The 18540-nt window shown below is 43.1% G+C and overlaps 1 protein-coding gene across 2 annotated transcripts in view; it reads left to right on the top strand.

The window, feature by feature from the left end:
* The window catches only part of VPS13A (vacuolar protein sorting 13 homolog A), a 221736-nt gene that overhangs the window by 94989 nt on the left and 108207 nt on the right, over window positions 1-18540 (top strand). For both annotated transcript variants that reach the window (XR_012314200.1, XM_073670791.1), the window contains exons 26-31: window positions 102-258; window positions 351-430; window positions 545-604; window positions 1165-1339; window positions 14697-14813; window positions 17887-17990. Coding sequence is in view for 1 of the 2 variants with exons in the window: in XM_073670791.1 (XP_073526892.1) it covers window positions 102-258; window positions 351-430; window positions 545-604; window positions 1165-1339; window positions 14697-14813; window positions 17887-17990 (693 nt within the window). In the remaining variant the exon portion in view is untranslated. The remainder of the gene's footprint in view (window positions 1-101; window positions 259-350; window positions 431-544; window positions 605-1164; window positions 1340-14696; window positions 14814-17886; window positions 17991-18540) is intronic.

Here is an 18540-nt window from a genome sequence, read left to right on the forward strand (position 1 = left end):
AATTAACCAAAAAAGTCAAAATTCATGTTTTAGAATGTATTGTAATTATTGTTGCCTGAGGTAACATTTAGGTTGTAAATCTTTGTTAATGTGTCTAACAGGTAGTACTGCAGCTGTGCAGTCTGTCTGAAGATGCCGAAACAACTGTCTTGCAAATGGAGATTTTGGGTCTTGGCACAGAACTGAATATACGAACATTTGATATGTCAGCCAACGCATTTCTAAGAGAGATCGCATTAAAGTGCCCCCAGTATACAGGTAAAGTCTTACTGAGCATTGACTTCCCAAATTTCTCTGTTTGTTTCCTAATTTTCTAACCATATTCATTCTGTTTTTTATTCACATTTAAGATGATGAAGATAGACCTGTTTATCTTATCACTACACTGGATAATACAACAGATGATCTTTTAATAATGGAATATATCAAGGTATTGGGGGGGGGGGGTGACGGAAACATGCACTAACATCTTGCTATATTTTTCACATTTTTCCAGTTTTACATTTTGTTAGTTTTACTGATCTTTTTCATTTTGTATACTTAGGCAGATGTAAATGGTCCAGAATTCAAGACTACTTACAAAAATATTGAACAGTCAATAAAGGTATGTCTGGCAATAGATATTTTTATGAGATGTTAAAGAGGTTGTCCACTACTTTATCATTGATGACCTATCCTTAGAATAGGTCATCATTGTCTGATCGGTCTTGGTCCAACACCCGGCAGCCCTGCCGATCAGCTATCCTCGGTGTCTGCGGCGCCGGCCGGAAATACTCAATTGCGGAGTTATTCAAATCAATAGGAGGCTGAAGTCGCTGGCCGCAGCCACTATCCGAAGGCAGAGCAGCTCTGCAATTGAGCACTTCCGACCGCTGGCCACCGCCGACACCGAGAACAGCTGATTGGTCAGGGTCCGACATCGGGCATCCCCGCCGATCAGATGTTGATGGCCTATCCTAAAGATAGGTCATCAATCATAAAGTAGTGGACAACCTCTTTAAAGAATAAGTTGTCAATAGAACATTTATAAACCATGATATATTTTTACTTTGAAATTTAGGGAGACCATAATACTGGCAAAGAGGCATTTCTGTATTGGGGTCTGCATATATAACATGTATGACATATGTTACTGATGATTATTGTTTGTTAATTTTTTAATAGGTGAACTTCTCATCTTTGGATGTCTACCTCCACACTGAGGCTCTTCTGAATACCATGAGCTTTGTGACCAATCTCATACCTCAGTCTGAAAACAAAGAACCTGAGCAGCAGATCCAAGAAGTAGATGAGGATGAAGAAGAGGAGGAAAAAAGAGAGGGTCCAAGAAAGAAACTAGGTAAGACTTGGGACATGAATATCCTACTGTAATCCAAAAGAAAATTTTGCAGAATTGATATATTTTGATGTTTTGAGCAAAAGTATGAACATATACATGTAAACTTTCGGATTTATAAGAAACAGCAAAGTATACGTAGGGGTAATTATATATACTTGATGAGTCTTATTTTAAATATAAGTTTAAAGAGAACCTATCACTAAAAATGTTATTTAATTTAAAAGCAGGTGTAACAACATTATTGATATGGCGAAAAAAAAACTTTTAACTAAGGATATAGCAAAATGGAGAAAAACTCCTCTTCATGGCACGAGCCTATCATTCAAATGAATCGACTTCAGGGGAATTCCCAGGCTCCTCTGCTCTGCTTAAGTCACTCTCCCATGATGCATTGCATTAAGGAAAAGTAAGTTATAGATGCAGAGGTAGATCACTGGGCTATTGTATACAATGGTCAGTGATACCCAGTGATCCTGCTCTGCATCCACTGGGAATGCACAATCTATTACCATGATTAGCAGGCAGCTCTTTCTCTGCCAATGACCTATGAAGCAGCTGTCCAAGTGTCTTCATCAGGCAGTGAGTTGCAGTGCTCCTGTGCGCATCCACCTCCCTCCTCTGTGCCAAAGCCTTGCTTCTAGTCCTTGCTGTGGGCTGCTTATTCCTCCCTTTCAGTTACCTTCATCCAGCACCCTACGGTCATGGCTGAAAGTGTTGGCACTAGTGATGACCGAGCTTGCTCGTTACTCGAGATTATGCTCGGGTGTTTTCTGAGTATCTTCAGCGTGCTCGGGTGTTCTTGAGTCACTCTGTTCACATGATTTGTGACTGTTTGACAGCTTTAATACATGTGAGGAATGCCTGTTTTTTAGGCATTCATCACATGTATTAAAGCTGTCAAACAGTCGCAAATCATGCGCACAGAATGACTCAAACATAACACCCGAGCACGCTGAAGATACTCGACGAGCACCCGAGCATGTTCGCTGAAAGGGTTAACAGAACATGCTCGCTCATCACTAGTTGGCACCTTTGAATTTTTTTCAGAAAATGAAGTATTTCTCCCAGAAAATAATTGCAATTACACATGTTTTGTTATTCACGTGTTTATTTCCTTTGTGTTTATTGGAACGGCACAAAAAAACAGAGAAGAAAATTGGACATTATTTCACACAAAACCACAAAAATGGGCCAGGCAAAATTGTTGGCACCTTTTCGAAATTGTGGGTAAACGACTTTGTTTCAAGTATATGATGCTCGTTCAAACTCACCTGTGGCAAGTAACCGGTGTGGGCAATATCAAAATCACACCTGAAACCAGGTAAAGAGGGGAGAAGTTGACCAAATCTTTGTATACGGTGTCTGTGTGCACCACACTATGCATTGAGAACAGAAAGATGAGAAGAGCACTATCTGAGGACTTGAGAACCAAAATTGTTGAACAACATCAACAATCTCAAGGTTACAAGGCCATCCCCAGATATCTTGATTGTGACGAAACAGCTTCTTATATTAATCAGCCAGACATCTAGATTTGTTAAGCCAAGAGAAATGCACTATAGTGTTTGTGTTGACTTGTGAATGTATGTGTGTTTCTTTGGTGGGTCAAGAAGGACAGACCAGTATTTGTATAACCCTGAATGTTGTCTTCTCTTGGTTCTGAAACAATGATGTTTGTTACTATGCTAATTGCATATTATGCTAAAGCCAGCTAGATGTTTATTTGCAAGAGCCCCCTGTTATACCAACTATGTAAATTGATTAAAGGCTCAAACAATTAGACCTGAGCCCTGTGGAATAATACCCTCCCTAACTCTTGCCCTGTGGATGTGTACTTGAAAGAACAAATGGGATCTGTTTAAGGATCATATGCTTCTGTAGCAGGCAGATTTGAAACAGAGAATTGAATGAAACTTTAGAAGGAGAATCAAGGATCAGACTCTTCAGACCATCAGCTTGATAGCATGGCTTTATCCAAAGAGACACTAATTTGGATTCTACATGATTCCAGCCTAAGGGTATATTGCCCTGACTGAAAAGATACAGATCTGCTCCATTGACCATCACAGAGCCCATGGATAAATTTGGGAAGACCAGGTTGGGACAATTAAGTCACCTGGCCCCATGGATATGTTGTTTGGGGTTGCCAGGTGGGACCCTCTGGTCACCTGGAACTCATGGAGACATTTGGAGAAGCCAGATTGCACCATCTTGGGTATTTGCTGGGACTGTTCTATCTGTTTGGTGGTTCAATAAAATATTGCCACTCTGTTGTACCCTCACCCTGTGTAGTCTGAGTAGTATTACGCCCATGGAAGACCCCGGGTCTTCACATTGATGTTCCTTTGTCTACGGTGCGCAACATAATCAAGAAGTCTACCACCCATGACACTGTAGCTAATGTCCCTGGACATGGACGGCAGAGAAAAATTGATGAAAGGTTGCAATGCAGGATAGTCCGGATGGTGGATAAGCAGCCCCAATCAAGTTCCAAAGAAATTCAAGCTGTCCTGCAGGCTCAGGGTGCATCAGTGTCAGTGCGATCTATCTGTTGACATCTGAATGAAATGAAACGCAATGGCAGGTGACCCAGGAAGACCCACTCCTAACAGTCATAAAAAAGCTAGACTGCAGTTTGCCAAAATGTACGTGAGTAAGCCAAAATCCTTCTGGGAAAGCGTCTCGTGGACAGATAAGACCAATATATAGCTTTTTATCAAAAGACGTCATCCTACTGTTTAAAAAAGCAGAATGAGGCCTACAAAGAAAAGAACACAGTACCTACAGTCAAATATGGTGGAGGTTCAAAGATGTTTTGGGGTTATTTTGCTGCCTCTGGCACTCTGTGCCTTGACTGTGTGCAAGGCATCATGAAATCTGAAGAGTACCAAATGATTTTGGCGTCGTAATGTAGTGCCCAGTGTCAGAAAGCTGGGTTTGTGTCCTAGGTCATGGGTCTTCCAGCAGGACAATGACCCCAAACATACTTCAAAAAGCACCCAGAAATGGTTGGAAACAAAGCGCTGGAGAGTTCTGAAGTGACCAGCAATGAGTCCTGATCTAATTCCCATTGAACACCCATGGAGAGATCGTAAAGTTGCTGTTGGGAGAAGGCACCCTTCAAATATGAGAGACCTGGAGCAGTTTGCAAAAGAAGAGTGATAGAAAATTCCAGTTGAGAGGTGTAAGAAGCTTGTTGATGGTTATAGGAAGCGAATGACTGCAGTTATTTATTCCAAAGGGTGTAGAACCAAAGATTAAGATGAGGGTTCCAACAATTTTGTCCTGTCCATTTTTTTATGTGAAATTATGTCCAATTTGTCTTTTTTTGTTCTCTGTTTTTTTTGTGTCATTCCAATACACACAGAGGAAATAAACACGTATAACAAAACATGTCTAATTGCAATAGATTTCTGGGAGCAATACTTCATTTTCTGGAACAATTTCAAGGGTGCCAACACTTTCAGCCATGACTGTAAGTCACTGTCGGATTACTTATTGTGCCCCTACCCCACTGTATCAGCGCAAGCAGGGTGAGAGGAGAGAAATGCCGCTGGCAGCAAAAGCTGCCTACTGAAAATAGGTATATGCCGAGAGGGGTTTTATTTATTTCCAGTGCCTGCATATGCATTTGTGTAACGTGTGAGTGCATATACATGTGTATAGTGTGTGTGTCCAAACTTTTGGTCTGTACTGTGTATATATATAATATATACTGCACACATACATATACAGTGTGTATATACAGTACAGACCAAAAGTTTGGACACACCTTCTCATTTAAAGATTTTTCTTTATTTTCATGACTATGAAAATTGTACATTCACACTGAAGGCATCAAAACTATGAATTAACACATGTGGAATTATATACTTAACAAAAAAGTGTGAAACAACTGAAAATGTCTTATATTTTAGGTTCTTCAAAGTAGCCACCTTTTGCTTTGATGACTGCTTTGCACACACTTGGCATTCTCTTGATGAGCTTCAAGAGGTAGTCACCGGAAATGGTCTTCCAACAATCTTGAAGGAGTTCCCAGAGATGCTTAGCACTTGTTGGCCCCTTTGCCTTCACTCTGCGGTCCAGCTCACCCCAAACCATCTCGATTGGGTTCAGGTCTGGTACTGTGGAGGAATCACTCTCCTTCTTGGTCAAACAGCCCTTACACAGCCTGGAGGTGTGTTTGGGGTCATTGTCCTGTTGAAAAATAAATGATGGTCCAACTAAACGCAAACCGGATGGAATAGCATACCGTTGTAAGATGCTGTGGTAGCCATGCTGGTTCAGTATGCCTTCAATTTTGAATAAATCCCCAACAGTATCACCAGCAAAGCACTCCCACACCAATGTAGCACCCTGAGGATTCGGCTGCTACAGGGGTATTGCACCTCAAGCCAGAGGTGTGGTATTCCACTCCCGGGTAAGGATGGAGTGTGGAACTGAGCTCAGTAGGCTGCATGCACTACATACATCCCATTTCCGGGGGACAGATCAATGGTACTCCCACTAGGTATATGTGCAGGTACGACAGTGTCTGTCCCTGGCTGGAGTGGGAGGGGGGTGGAACATCCCAGTAGTGTAGGGGCAGATAGGGGGAGCAGTCTGGGTAATGCTAGGAGCTCATTGGGTGCTGGTCACCTGAGCTCACACATAGAGGGAGTATATAAGGTGGGAACCATCTTAGATCAGGGTCAGACAGGCAGACAGTTACCAGTCAGTCTTTTGTAGAGGGTCAAGCAGTCCTGAAAGAAGAGAGAGAGGAGAAGAGAAGGACCCAGAGGGGAAGAAGAGGGAACCCCAAGAGCCCAAATACAACCAGAAGGGTGAAGGGTTGGCACAAGGGTACCGGATCCCAAGCTGGTGGAGGGCACTAATCCTCAGCCAGAGACCGGAGGTTGTGGGCAGGATCTGCCACGACCCCCCACTAAATCCACTGCGAAGGCACACCAAGTATAGGGTCAGGGAACCCAGAGACAAGGGTTTTACCAACAAGAGGCCCGAGGGAGCCGGACATAAGTGGATCCCTGGTGGGGAAGGCCAGAGAAAAGGAACGTCAGAGAGGGAGCTCAGGATCACGCTCCAGAATTACCTGGGGGTTGGCCGAGTCCAGGACCTGGTGGACGCAGCACGGCTCGGGCGGTCACTCAAGGCTGGAGTGACCAGCACAACAGCAGTAAGTAAAAACCCTGAACTGCACAGCCCGACTCTGAGTCTTATTACCATCCTCACTGCACCACCACAACCACCACCCTCTACAACTGACCCCCTGAGGCTATACCCCTCCCGTTGGGGGTTATACTACCAGAAGCTGCACACACACCACCAGCCTCAGCGGACCCTGCTGCAGCGGCGGCCGTATTGACCGCAAATCAACGGGTGGCGTAGTCGACACTAAAGAACATCCAGCAACATCTGTAGGACTGCCACACACTGAGCTTGACACCCTGGGCACGGACCGGGTCACCGCCACTCGGAGACTACAACCCCCATCTGATCCGGCTCCGGGTATCCCCCAAACAACACTGGCCCAGGGGGCGCGTCACCATCACACCTCCTCCTCCTCCATGCTTCACGGTGGGAACCAGGAATGTAGAGTCCATCCGTTCACCTTTTCTGCGTCGCACAAAGACACGGTGATTGGAACCAAAGATCTCAAATTTGGACTTATCAGACCAAAGCACAGATTTCCACTGGTCTAATGTCCATTCCTTGTGTTCTTTATCCCAAACAAGTCTCTTCTGCTTGTTGCCTGTCCTTAGCAGTGGTTTCCTAGCAGCTATTTTACCATGAAGACCTGCTGCACAAAGTCTCCTCTTAACAGTTGTTGAAGAGCTGTGTCTGCTGCTAGATCTCTGTGTGGCATTGATCTGGTCTCTAATCTGAGCTGCTGTTAACCTGCGATTTCTGAGGCTGGTGACTCGGACAAACTTATCCTCAGAAGCAGAGGTGACTCTTGGTCTTCCTTTCCTGGGGCGGTCCTCATGTGAGCCAGTTTCTTTGTAGCGCTCGATGGTTTTTGCAACTGCACTTTGGGACACTTTCAAAGTTTTCCCAATTTTTTGCACTGACTGACCTTCATTTCTTAAAGTAATGATGGCCACTTGTTTTTCTTTACTTAGCTGCTTTTTTCTTGCCATAATACAAATTCTAACAGTGTATTCAGTAGGACTATCAGCTGTGTATCCACCAGACTTCTGCACAACACAACTGATGGTCCCAACCCCTTTTATAAGGCAAGAAATCCAACTTATTTAACTTGACAGGGCACACCTGTGAAGTGAAAACCATTTCCGGTGACTACCTCTTGAAGCTCATCAAGAGAATGCCAAGAGTGTGCAAAGCAGTCATCAAAGAAAAGGTGGCTACTTTGAAGAACCTATAATATAAGGTATATTTTCAGTTTTTTCACACTTTTTTGTTAAGTATATAATTCCACATGTGTTAATTCATAGTTTTGATGCCTTCAGTGTGAATGTACAATTTTCATAGTCATGAAAATACAGAAAAATCTTTAAATGAGAAGGTGTGTCCAAACGTTTGGTCTGTACTGTATGTACACTGTATATGTGCAGTGTATGTATATATAGTGTGTGTGTGTGTATATGTGTGTAATATATATATATATACACACACAGTAATATATATATTATACTGTATATGTATGTTTGCAGTAAGTGTATATACAGTGTGTATGTGTGTACATATGCTGTATATGTATGTGTACAGTGTGTATATATACACATGGGTGGCTTATGGTTTTGGTTAAGATATTAGACCCAGGGCAATGTTAACTGTGCCAGACAGTATTAATGAGCAATGAGACATACTGTTTGTTCTTTTATTCTATGATGTAACCTTGATTCCCTTGGGTGGGGAGTAGTGAATATTCATGCTCTTTAATAGCGGCCGCACGCAATCGCCCAGCTGCTGCAGGAGCCGCGGCTACAGTGTGCGGCCGCTATTAGGAGAATGAATAGTCACTACTCCCCATGCCCATAGTCCCGGCGTAGGGAGCAGTGACTATTCCGGCAGCTCATCTCACCGTGTGAGGGCGCATGGCAGTGACGTCATGACCTGCTCACAAGGTGAGATCAGATGCTGGCAGCAGAACAGGACACAGCGCTGGAGCAGAGGGGAGGTGAGTAGCACTGTTCATTTTTTTTGTGTGCAGAGTGATGGGCATGAGGGGTGCCATGCTTACCAGGATGAGGGGTGCCATGCATACCAGGATGGGGATGAGGGGTGCCATGCATACCAGGATGGGGGGGGATGAGGGGTGCCATGCATACCAGAATGGGGATGAGAGGTGCCATGCCTACCTGGATGACCGGTGCCATGCATATCAGTATGTGGGGGGATGAGGGGTGCCATGCATACCAGGATGGGGATGAGAGGTGCCATGCATACCAGGATGGGGATGGTGCCACTTATAACAGGAAGGGGAGGCCATATGTTCCAGAATGGGGGATATTAGTACAGAATTGGGGGACGTTACCCCTATAACAGTGTCAACAGCAGACCCCCTCCCCCATAACAGTGCATCATGACCACATTTTTTTGCTTCAATTTTTTTCTATTTTCTTCCTCTAAAACCTAGGTGCGTCTTATGGTCCGGTGCATCTTATAGTCCGAAAATACGGTATATTCGTTATCAGACCGTGAAAATATTACCTCCCACCTGAGGGATTTATGCACAAGCACTGAAACTCACCTAGAGTATGATGTGTGGTAGGAATGTAGGGACTCCTGTACCCAGGGCTTCAGCAAGAGAATACTTGTGCTTGGGGTGAGGTGGGTCTCCTGAAGGCACACCACCTGGGGGTTATATTTACCTAGGAAAGCAAAGACTTGAACCCTTTTCCTGGATGTTCCCAAGCCCCTTACTGTTCACAATAAGAAATGTATCTTAGCCATTATAAAACAAGTGAAGGGAGTACAGCTCAATGGGTCTCCTTTTGAAGGAGCTAGGGATTTCAGGCCAGTGACCCACACTTCCCATGGACATTATGTTAAACGATTTCACTATAGTAATAGAAAATAATTCAAAACATAGTGTATGCAGAACAATCATCAATGCAAGAGACATCTACAACATCAAATAAGTCAGGCTCAACTGGAGTCGTAGAACAAAGTAGTTGAACCTAAGCTCACAAATCTGAGCCATCAGGTAACAATGGTCCCGTGCTTGTGGCACACACATTAGAGGAGTCCATACGGTTGCATCAAAGCCATCACCGCCCAGACTGTATATCCTGCCAGAAAAGATTGGGAGTAAAGTCCGTCGTTCCTTGTCTTAGTAAATGGTTTGGGGAGGACTTGACTTCAAGTAATCCTACAGAATTAATTAAAAAAAAATCAAGGAAAAACAGAAGATATAGTCTTTGCCGGATTCTAGCGCTTCATCTTGCATCTGTTGGTCAGTCAGTCATCAGTCTTGGTAGGAGTGGTAAAGAAATTGTCCCAGTCTCCGTCAACCATTCGTAACCGAGCTGTAGAATATGGTATCTGGCTATCTCTGAGGCGACGTTTGATGTTGATGAATGTGGCTCTTTGCTTCTGTAATTCAGCGGAAAAGTCTGGGAAGATGGAAACTAGGGCCTTTTCAAACCAGATCTCTTCTTCTATGTCTAGTCATGCGGAGTGCCGTGTCTCAGTACCGGCAATTTAGGAGTCTGGCAAAGAGTGGTCTAGGAGGTGCCCCCACAGGAAGGGGTTTCGCAGGCACCCTATCAGCAAAGGCCAAGGAGAAGGGTGTGTCAGGGAATAATTTTTGAGCCATTTCTCAACAAATTCATCAGGCCGCTGTCCCTCTGCTCTTTCAGGAAGTCCGATAATGCAGAGATTGTTTCAGCGGAGTCGATTCTCCAAGTCATCGGTCTTTTGACGGCAAAGCTCTGATCTCCCAATGAGGTCACCTATAGCATTAGGCATACCTGCTGTGAGGTAATCTAGAGCCGATACATGATCCTTCACCTCTAACAACCTTTATCTCAGCATTTGCATATCGTGTCTGAGTAGGCCTATATTAATTTAGACTTCTTCCAGTTTCCCAGTCAGGGTGGCAGTGCTAGATTCAATAGCAGATAGCTGTTTATCAGATACCTGTTTCATAGTCAGCTCGACCTCCTCTGGGAATTGGTGGTGGATCTGCAAGGGCCCGGTTGCGTGACCCTTCTCGTGGAGTATGATGGGCAAATTCTTTAGTCTGTCAGTAGCAGAATTTCTGGTTGGACTTATTGTGTTGGGGGTGCTCAGCCTACGGAATTTTTTGCGTTTAGGAAAAATGATGCTTAAAAATCCAGTCCCCAGCAAGATGGCAAATCATGAGAATGTAGGAATGACGACACACTCAGAAGTTGCCAAGACTTAGGGTCGTCAGTGACGACATAGCCAAACCTCTTGTGACTGAATTTGTTTATTTTAAAAATATATAGAGAAAAAGAGCTCCAAATGGGTGAGCTCAAGTTTTGAAGTAGATGGTCAGAGTGGGGGAATGGGGAGATGACAATCAGTATATGACCACCTCAGTACTGTGCAGTCAATCTGAGCACCTTACTTGTTCAGAATCATCAGTAGCTAGGTGCTAGATCATAGCTGGATGAATTACAGGGTTAGTTCAGGGTTAATTCAAGTCCCAGGCAGATGCTTGTGCTTTACAGTGAGCTGTGAATGCATGACTGCAGGTAGCAAGGCAACCCAGAGACTGAGCTGTGAGAAGGGGCAGCTGCCCCAGCACACACAATGTCACTGATTCTCCCTCAGCCAAAGAGTTTTCTGCCCTTATTGTATCTCCTGGGACCCCCGCTGTGAAGGCAGACTTCAGCAGCATAGTGCTTCAGGGGGCAGTGAGTCCTCCGTGTCTGTATGGCTGAGCACTCTGGGACAATATAGTGCTGGCAGGTTGAGGCCTTGATGTCATGTGCCCCCTCTATCCAAGCCTGTCTTACCACAGAGGCTTTCTCAGGCTCAGGAAACAGTCCAGAAGGGATGGGTATTCACCGCATGCGATGTTCTTTTCTGGCATCTTCACTCTGCACTGGGGATTCTCGCGCATGCGATGTTCTCTTCTGCATACATCACACCGCACTAATGATTCCGGCTCATGCGATGTTCTCTTCTGCATACATCACACCGCACTAATGATTCCGGCGCATGCGATGTTCTCTTCTGACATCTTTATTCTGCACTGGGGATACTCGCGCATGCGATGTTCTCTTCTGGCATCTCCACTCTGCACTGGGGATTCTGGCGCATGCGATGTTCTCTTCTGGCATCTTCACACAGCACTAATGATTCTGGCGCAGAGTAGGCCTCATGTTATGGTATGCGATGTTCTCTTCTGGCATCTTCACTCTGCACTGGGGATTCTGGCGCATGCGATGTTCTCTTCTGCATACATCACACCGCACTAATGATTCCGGCGCATGCGATGTTCTCTTCTGACATCTTTATTCTGCACTGGGGATTCTGGCGCATGCGATGTTCTCTTCTGCATACATCACACCGCACTAATGATTCCGGCGCATGCGATGTTCTCTTCTGACATCTTTATTCTGCACTGGGGATACTCGCGCATGCGATGTTCTCTTCTGGCATCTCCACTCTGCACTGGGGATTCTGGCGCATGCGATGTTCTCTTCTGCATACATCACACCGCACTAATGATTCCGGCGCATGCGATGTTCTCTTCTGACATCTTTATTCTGCACTAATGATTCCGGCGCATGCGATGTTCTCTTCTGACATCTTTATTATGCACTGGGGATACTCTGGCATGCGATGTTCTCTTCTGGCATCTCCACTCTGCACTGGGGATACTCGGGCATGCGATGTTCTCTTCTGGCATCTCCACTCTGCACTGGGGATTCTGGCGCATGCGATGTTCTCTTCTGCATACATCACACCGCACTAATGATTCCGGCGCATGCGTTGTTCTCTTCTGACATCTTTATTCTGCTCTGGGGATTCTGGCGCATGCGATGTTCTCTTCTGCATACATCACACCGCACTAATGATTCCGGCGCATGCGATGTTCTCTTCTGACATCTTTATTCTGCACTGGGGATTCTCGCGCATGCGATGTTCTCTTCTGGCATCTCCACTCTGCACTGGGGATTCTGGCGCATGCGATGTTCTCTTCTGGCATCTTCACACAGCACTAATGATTCTGGCGCAGAGTAGGCCTCATGTTATGGTATGCGATGTTCTCTTCTGGCATCTTCACTCTGCACTGGGGATTCTGGCGCATACGATGTTCTCTTCTGCATACATCACACAGCACTAATGATTCCGGCGCATGCGATGTTCTCTTCTGACATCTTTACTCTGCACTGGGGATTCTCGCGCATGCGATGTTCTTTTTCGACATCTTCACTCTGCACTGGGGATTCTGGCGCATGCGATGTTCTCTTCTGGCATCTTCACACAGCACTAATGATTCTGGCGCAGAGTAGGCCTCATGTTATGGTATGCTTCACTTAAGACCTGATAGTCTTCTCCTCGGGCGATGCGTGTTTTCACATAAGAGGCATACTTGATGCTGGAAGCTCCAGTGCAGAGTGAAGATACAAGAAGAGGATATGGTGTGCGCGGTTATGGAAGAAATGAGAGGCTGAAGGAGTTGTGCAGGGCACTGGACTGGGGGGCATGGCCGCAGTACAACTGGACAAATGACATGTTTAGAGAGGGAGAGAAAACCCCTTTATATAACTTTTTAATATGACTAAACCACAATTAGAAATGTATGGAATCACTTAGATATGTTTGTGTATTTATTTTTCTCTTTACGCAAACATATGCTCAAGCATATAAACATACACACAAACATAAGAATATCACAAATATACGATTTATGGGGTCATCGGTTCCTGGGCTGTGGCGGTGGAGTCGGAATCTGAATCGGTTTAAAATGGACCGACTCCGACTCCTAAAATATATAATAAATTGGGTACAGTAGTACAATGCAGTTTGTGGGGAATATTTTTTTATAAGAATTTGGGGAAGTTATGAAATGTCCTATAAATGTCTGTCCTATTCCTGATCTAAGGGTCTAGACTTCTAGCTGAGATGAATCTGTGCTACAGTAAATTTATCACTTAAACATGAGCCATGTATGAGGGAGTCGGAGTCATGGAAATTTAGGAGTCGGAGGTTTGGCTTACCGACTCCACAGCCCTGATGGGCTCACATCCTAGCACGGACATCTGCAAGGAGTATGTATGTATGTTTTTTGTTCTTCCCATGTTTGTGTGAGTTTCCTGCCACACTCCAAAGACATACTATTTGTGAGCCCCGATGGGGACAGTGATGACAGTTTCTGTAGAGTGCTGCAGAATATGATGGCGCTAAATAAGCGAGTAAAAATATATAAAGAAAGTGACAGTTGCATACATATACCTGTATTATGTATGTACAGTTTATATTCATTACAGATGTTTATATAGAGATAGGGGGGCTCAATGCTATTGTGCAGGGACTTTTTTTGGTATGTGTTACTGTATATATGAATTTTTAGAAACTGATTATGGGTAATACATGCTGTTTACTCTGTAGGCCTTTGCGCAGTTCTACAAGCACAACGCATACATAATCTGAAAGCTCCTTTATATACACTATTTGTGTTTCTATAACGGTACAATTTGATAAATGAGCTCTCAGGGTCACTACACTGCGGCTGACAAGAGGCGCTGCCTAGAAACCCGCCTGGGATCTGGGGGCGTGTCTCATTAGAACACGCTGAGCTGCCAATCACAAGATGGCCGCTCCCATAAACTGTAGTTCTCCCATAATTCATATAATCATAGTCATTATTCTTCCAAAGGTAATTTTATTCATATATACAGTCTCCTTACTATAATATACTATAGTATGTGTGAAGGTGTAGGTCCTCTTTAAATGTTAATTTAATATCTAATGCATATTTCTAATAATTTTGGCTCTACTTAATGAGGTAGGGAGACTGGGCTTGAGGGACTTTAACGAGGGATTTGATTGAAGCACTTTATTTGTAGAATATGTACTAAATTAATTTAAGGGGGTTGTAAATGTCAAGCACTTATAACCAATCTGACATAGCGCATGCATGGTAAAGCTGCAGAGGCCAGCAAAGATCATGTATGGACCTGTTTCTAGTTACAGGGACCTGTGCACGATACTTGTTGGGCAACTTTACAGCTAGCACTAGTCTTTTCACTTTGGATGTCAAATGGAACTTAAGAGCATACCATGACAACTCATTGAACATTAAAAGATTAATCTAAGTTTCTATTTATATTTTAATCAGTGTTTATTTTATTATAAGGTATATTTTTATCTAATGTACTTTCCTATAATATTATTATATTTGCATCTATTCCAGCACTGAAGAAATCAAAATATGATGATGTCGTAGGCCTATATGTATGTGCCGAGTTGTCATGCCTTCATGTTTTCATTCGAGAACAGAAATGTAAAATTTCTGAAATAAGTATTGAAGGTAAAGTGACATTAATTTTTCCTAGTGCTGTAAAGAATTTTTGAATTAACAATGCTATTATACATGCATAACACTTAAAGGGAGTATTCCCATCTCCAAGATCCTATCCCAATATGTAGTAGGTGTAATAATAATAATATTAGCAAATACCTCCAATTAGAAATGTAGCATAGTATTTTTGATTCACTATATCTTTCCTCTTGTGCAGGCATTGCAGGACCTTAGGTATCCATGGTTACGACCACTAGCAACTAGCTAACTAACTGTGACTTTATCAGTGGACGTAATCATGGATGCCTAAGGTCCTGCAATGCCTGCACATGAGGAAAGAGAAATAGCGAATCAGAAATACTATACTACATTTCTAATTGGAGGTATTTGCTAATATTATTATTATTCCACCTACTACATATTGGGATAAGATATGGGAGATGGGAATACCCCTTTGTTTGTCCCCTAAAGGTTTTTTTCAGCCTCATAGATTATTAAAACATTGTAAAGCCTATGAGAAATGTAGAAACTACATAATTTACATGCTGTTAAAATTCTGTTCAGTTCTTGAGCTCTCACATGTGGTCAGGAGACCTACACCTCCTCACTTCTTGCTACAATGTGCACAAAGTACAGAGCACAGAGATTTCCTGTCTGTGCTTTGAACAGAACGCAGCCTGTCAGTCAAGTACAACCCTGCCTAAAAGGGATGGGGCTCAGCCAGCAGCTCTAAGAGCAGTGTGCTCTGAATGGGGGGGGGATGTCATGGGGAGCTGTGGTCTGTGATCCTCCTCCCCGGGTGATGTGCACAGAAGAGGGAGAACAGGAACCATAGAGGTGGTGTGCAGGCTCCACTACTATATGATTCATTGCTCTCTTGAAGCCCGTGTCAGCCACAGTAATAGTATATTTTTTAAAACTATTTTTAACTAGTAAAGGACACATTACAGGTATAAAGATATCTCATCAGTAAGTAAAAAAAAAATCTGTAGAAATACATATATTATATACTGATGAAAATTCAGGAGCATACATGTGTCAAAGTAAAATAGTAATAAAAACAAACCGCAGCCAATTAACAGAGCCAAGCTCCAACTTTTAACCTGATATTATGACAGTAAGGATTTGGAAAAAAAAAACACTGCATGGCACCCACTAAAAAGAAAGATAACAGGGAGAAAGATCTAGGCTACAATATTTATAACACTCGCTCTACCCCAGACTTCCACATATCATTCATGAAACGGTATACTTCTTATACTTCTTTGCACAGTAAGGGTGTTCCAGTAGTCACATGTAACTATCTTATTGTGAGACCATTGCAAGTTTAATTGATGTTGAATAAGGTTTTTTTTATTATCATACTCTGCTGAGGTATATATACATCTGCAGTGCACTAGATGAAATGGGGGGGGTAATGTTAGGCCATAAAAACTGTGTGGTATGTGATTTATCCATCTTGAGACTGGATAGGAGTCTCAAGACAGTGCTTTCTAGATGGAGTGGGCGGTCACAGAGAGTGGGATCTGTATGTCTGATCAGTGAGCTGGATATGACTCTATAGTGAAGCTAGAACATACTGCCTTTTGGGAAATGTAGTCTGAAGACATAGAATGATAGCCAGCAGGGAATTCAGGAAGGTAAGAGACTTATTACAGGAATGGCCAGATCATTCTTTTAAATGTCCATAAAACCCCTTTAAAGGGTATCTGTCAGCAGGTTTTTGCCATGTAATCTATGGTCAGCATTAAGAAGGGGTTAAAACACAGAATTCAACGATGTGTCACATGTCAGGCGGTGTGCTGTTGTTTACTTACACTGAAGGTTTTATCAACTGGTGATGATCATTGCCTGGACTACAGCAGCGTGTGCATGCTAGTCCGACTCCGCCCCCTCTTGTGATAAGCAGCTCACTATCTACAGACTACAAACATGCAGAGCCTGGTGTGGGCGGAGTTAGCTTTCTCAGCTCTGCTGTATTGCTAAATCTAAAACCTCTGATTGTCTCATAACCGCTGCACCCAGTAAACTAAGTGATGCATCTTTGAAATCAGGATCTCTTTGCCCACATCATGCTGCTCTAAGATAAGGTACCAAAACCTGCTGACAGATTCCTTTTAACAGCATACTGCCTTTTTGTCAATTACACTGCAGGTTGACAAAGACTAAAGAGCATCTGACAAGATGGATGAGCCATAATCATTATTGCTACATACATATAAGCGCATTCCATGAATAAACCATGTAGAAGCTATGTACTTACAGATAAATGCATTAGATATGCTATTCCTTGCAGCTGTGTGGGAAAGCTCATGAAAGCTAAAGGCATGCTGCTCATAAAGTGGTGGTCCCCAGTATCTATCACTTAAAGTTGTTGGTTTTGGATTCCAGCTAATTCCATGAGTTTGACAGTATCTGCTGTGAGATCTGTGGTTAGCCAGACTAGCTTCTGACAAAGGAAAGTGCTTCTACATGGGCAATCTGGGCTCGAATTCAGCTAAGTAAAACATCTGCAAGGCATTTGTATGTTCTCCCTGTGTTTGCATGGGTTTCCTCCCGGTACTCTAGTTTCCTCCCATACGTCAAAGACATACTGATAGGAAATGTAGGTTATGAGCCCCAATGGTGACAGTGATGATAATGTATGTAAAGTGCTTGCAATACATTGGTGGTATACAAGCAAGCATAATAAAATATAATAAGTTCTTTCTACAAAAGGCACTAATGGCCTGTGCAAAAAACAAAAGGGTCTATGTTGCATTTCTTATTTGAGTTGGTGCAAATTGATTCACAGGACCAGGTCCTTCAGCTGGATAGGAGCCCTAACGACCTCCTACCTCCCGGTATCCGTGACTCTTTTCTTGATTAGCTGGACTAGTGTGACATTATTATTCTAGCATTACATACTTGTGGCGTCGCACCAGGATGCCTAATCAACAGAAGAGTCGCGGATGCCGGGAGAAAGGAGTCGGTACTTAGAACTCCAGTCCAGCGACCACAGAATACTGATGTGGCCAGGGATCTGGGTCCTGCAAATTGATGCACACCAACTATACTTCTTGCATAATCTTTTGTATTGTAGGACTGGACTCTGAAGTGGTAATGAAGAAAACCTCGACAGAAGTGCTGGCAAAATTAAAAAATATTGTTATTCTAGATTCTGATTGTGATGCTCAATATAAAAAGGTATGTGAGATAGAAGGGTGTGATGTTGTGAAATTTATTACTGTCTCAATAAATGATCAATTAGCAAATTATGAATATGTATGTGTGTGTATGTGTGTATATATAATATATATATGTGTATATATATTCTTTTATACAGTTATATGAAAAAGTTTGGGCACCCCTATTAATCTTAAGCTTAATGTTTTATAAAAATTGGTGTTTTTGCAACAGCTATTTCAGTTTGATATATGTAATAACTGTTGGACACAGTAATGTTTCTGCCTTGAAATGAGGTTTATTGTACTAACAGAAAATGTGCAATCTGCATTCAAACAAAATTTGACAGGTGCATAAGTATGGGCACCTCACCAGAAAAGTGATATTAATATTTAGTAGATCCTCCTTTTGCAAAAATAACAGCCTCTAGTCGCTTCCTGTAGCTTTTAATGAGTTCCTGGCTCCTGGATGAAGGTATTTTTGACCATTCCTCTTTACAAAACAATTCCAGTTCAGTTAAGTTTGATGGTCGCCGAGCACGGACAGCCCTCTTCAAATGATCCCACAGATG

This window comes from Phyllobates terribilis, unplaced genomic scaffold, assembly GCF_046119375.1.
Source record: "Phyllobates terribilis strain yellow unplaced genomic scaffold, ASM4611937v1 Scaffold_1__5_contigs__length_1240528914, whole genome shotgun sequence".
NCBI lineage: Eukaryota > Metazoa > Chordata > Amphibia > Anura > Dendrobatidae > Phyllobates > Phyllobates terribilis.